Raw genomic sequence first — 3,751 nt, 5'->3', positions numbered from 1 at the left:
CCATATGGTTTCAAACTCTTATTGACTACTTCACTTTTGCAGTCTAACCCCTTTCACTTTAGTTGTTCCCATAATTGCTTATCAATTATGTTACACGGGGACCCAGAATCTATTAAAACATCCACTAAATGGCCACCAATATTTGCCTTATATACTGGCTCATCATCAGATGTAAAATTTACTGCAATTGTAAATATTTTATGATTATCAGACATATCAATATCATCAACATTAAATACCTTATCACATTTCTTTCTCCCTGGCTGTTTGCCTTTATGTTGATAAGTCACCCGTTTCCCCCTTTTCCCTCTGTTCTTACAAACAACTGAAAAATGTCCAACTTCACCACATGTTCTACACTTCGCTCCTCTTGCTGGGCAAACTTTATCTTTTGCAAAGTGTCCCTGTCTTCCACATTTCCAGCATGTACTTCTTGGAGGTTCCTGATGATTACCAGTAGGCTTCACCATCAATCTATTCACATTTAAGCTCTGTGTCATCTCAGCTGACTGAAGCATCACTAGTTTGTACGAACTTGCTATACCCATGGCTTTCTGAAGGGTAAGTTCATTCCCTTTTTCCAGTAATAACTTTTTAAGCCGTGGAGCAGTACAGCCCTGAATCAACTGGTCCCTCACATGGGTGCTGGTATCTGCACCAAAATTACAATAGGTAGCCTGCCTATTTAGCTTGGCGACAAAAGGGGCTACGGTTTCGCCAGTCTCTTGCACCATTCTCCTAAACTTGTGACGTTCATATGGTTCGTTAGTTTTGGGGGTGAAATATTTATCCAGTTTCCTAATAGCCTTATCGTATGCGTTCAATTGCTGCTGGCCCTCAACTTCCCCTTCGTCAGGCAAAGATAAATATATCTGTTGGAGTCTTACTCCACCGGCATGCAACAGTACAGCTTCTTTTTGTGCGTTATTGACAATGCCCTTGGCAGCTATCAAATAGCCTATCTCCGTTTTAAACTCACGCCACTGCGTAGGCAGAGTGGTGGGCTCCGCATCTAAATCTAACCTTGGCAAATCTTCACTAAACGTCGTAGAAACAGCCATATTTCTTCTGTTCTATACACCGGCGTTTATCTATATATATTCAGGTTTATCCTCGTCGCCAATGTTATGTCTCTCATTCACTCACTGAGACAAATGAACAACAAAACCACATCTAAGTAATCCAAACCGGTTGTCTTTATTAGCCACCATATTCAACAACCATCACAACCAACTCGAACTTTCTCTGCTCTTACAATAATAGAGGGCGATATACAACTTTGAGTACACTACAGGTCCGATGATAATGGTACCAGTGGGCGTGAATTTACTATGGCCATAACTTCAGCCATGAACGTTGTTGGTATTTCATGTGTTAACGTTCTGTGCTTACAAACCAAAAGGAGAGAGTCTAGGATTCTCCTGGTCACGCCTATCATTCGTTCTCCACATCCACATGCCTCTCATATGGGAGGGGCATGTGGAGGATTGAGTTTCCATTCTGCACCATTCTTCAGTAAGTATGTCTGCAGGTGTTCATCGTTGATCGGCCCAACGATATTAGTTCCTTGATCTGACCATAACACCTTAACTTTGCCTCTAATAGCAATGAATTGGCGGAGTCCGTTTATGAAGGATGATGTGCTGAGTTCTTCTACGACTTCAATGTGGATAGCCCTTGAAGACAGGCAAGTGAATAACACTCCCCAGCGCTTGCTTTGTGCAACACTACCTCTAGTTCTCCTAGCGGAAACTTGCCAGGGACCGAAGCAGTCTACACCAACTTGGCTAAATGGAGGTCCTGGTGTTAGTCGTTCTTCTGGAAGGTTTGCCATACGCTGAAAACTCAGCTTGCCTCTTAGTTTACGACAAATGACACATTTGTGTATGACAGACGACACTAGCCTTTTGCAGCCTGTTACCCAGTAACCGGCGTCTCTTATGGCATCTTCGGTGAAGTGTCTACCTTGGTGACATACTTTGGCGTAGTAATGGAGAACAATTAGCTTTGCAACATGACTTTTCCCTGGTATCAATACCGGGTGTTTTTCAATAAGAGGGAGGTTGGACTTTCCTAATCTTCCTCCAACGCTCATCAAACCGTCATTGTTCAAAATTGGTGACAGTGCAATCACCGAGCTGTTATTCTGAATAGACTTCCTCTCTTTTAAACAACTCATCTCTTTATCATACACCTGTTGTTGCAGTTCTTTGATAATGAAGATTTCAGCTTGCTTATATTTTTCTACGGATTTATGCTGTGTAGGCGTATTTTGCCACCATCCATTAAAACAGCCTGCGTTCTTTTCACCAATGATATTGCAGTTTCATGATCCTCACAAGATGTTAACCCATCATCTACATAGAAATTGTTATTGACAAATTCTACCACATCATGATCAGCATTTTTGATGATGTCTCGTAGGCCATAGTTAGCAACTGCTGGAGAGGGTTTGTTTCCAAATACATGCTTACACATCCTATACTCTACTAACGGTTTGTTAATGTCATTTTCTTCATGCCAGAAAAATCTTAAAAAGTTCCTGTGCTCCTCAGCCACTCCAAAACAATAAAGCATACTCTCTATGTCCCCACAAACAGCGACATCTTCCCTTCTGAAACGCATTACTACCTCTACCTTGTTCAATGACACTCCCTGAAAGGTGGCAGAGGAATCAAATACGCCTCGTATTTTATCCCTTTTCTTGGGATGATAAACACCGAATAACGGTAGGTACCAGCATTCTTCATCCTTGTTGAGTGGTGGGGCCCTTTCCGCATGTCCGTTGTCCAAAACTTCTTTCATAAAGTGTTGCCTTTTGACGCAATCTTTGACAAGACTTTTATGCAGTATTACTGCCCTTTTCCATGCCTGTTCTCGGTTATTTGGTAGCCTTGGTCTAGGTGATCTGAACGGTAATGGAGCTGGAGCTGTCCACATATTATTTGAACTTAGCTTTCCTTCAGCCTCCATGATATTGACAAACTGCTTCTCTTCCCTAGATAGACTCATGGAATCCTCACCCTTGTCAAATAGCTCTTCCACTTTTATCTGGTTGGGTCCAATGTTGAAGGCTTTCCATTGTTTTGTATAATGATACTCGTTCTGTATGTTCCAATGGAATTGGGCATGTGGGACCCTCCAAGGCAGGTTACCCAACCCAATCGCAGCCTTTGTGCGTACGGTGCACCCGTCGGTCCAATCCTCTGGTCTAGAACATGATGTGCTTCGATGAGATCCCTTCCTATTAGCAGTGTGATGGAGCAGCGTTCATCCTGCTCTGGGATAAGGTGCGCTATACCATTTAAATGAGGGTGTTGCATGGCCACTGCTGGTGTCGGAATTTCTTCTCTTGCATCTGGAAGCTGATTACACTTAGTCATTGGTGGCAGGTCTAATTGGTCTGTGCCATCCAGATTACTAACAACGAATCCACTAGCATATCTGCTGTTTGTCTGCATTACTCCATTACAGGATGTGAGCGAATAATTTGTTTCTTGATATTGGATGTCAAATAGGTCAAGAAGCTTCTCCGAAACTAGTGACTTATTACTTTGGTCATCAATTATCGCATATGTTCGGACAGTCACTGTTTTATCACGTTTGTGACTGACAACCACAGGAACAATCTTTGCGCATGATTTGCCCGCCATTGCTGTATCGTCTCCACATACTTGTGCGCAGGCAGTGGTAATGTTATGCTGGCGAGTGGTATTTTCCTCAGCTGCCTGCTCCCCGCCTTGGTGTGAGT

General features: G+C 42.8%; 1 protein-coding gene across 1 annotated transcript; it reads right to left on the bottom strand.

The window, feature by feature from the left end:
- Window positions 1–1,462: 1,462 nt before the first annotated feature.
- LOC117100327 lies at window positions 1,463–2,179 on the bottom strand. The gene has a single exon (XM_033239975.1). It carries the CDS (start codon window positions 2,177–2,179, stop codon window positions 1,463–1,465), a length of 717 nt encoding a protein of 238 aa, XP_033095866.1.
- Window positions 2,180–3,751: the final 1,572 nt, after the last annotated feature.

The sequence above is a fragment of the Anneissia japonica genome, unplaced genomic scaffold, assembly GCF_011630105.1.
Source record: "Anneissia japonica isolate Jap-2015-1 unplaced genomic scaffold, ASM1163010v1 scaffold1984_len102452_cov112, whole genome shotgun sequence".
NCBI lineage: Eukaryota > Metazoa > Echinodermata > Crinoidea > Comatulida > Comatulidae > Anneissia > Anneissia japonica.
This window is presented reverse-complemented; position numbering and strand designations above follow the sequence as displayed.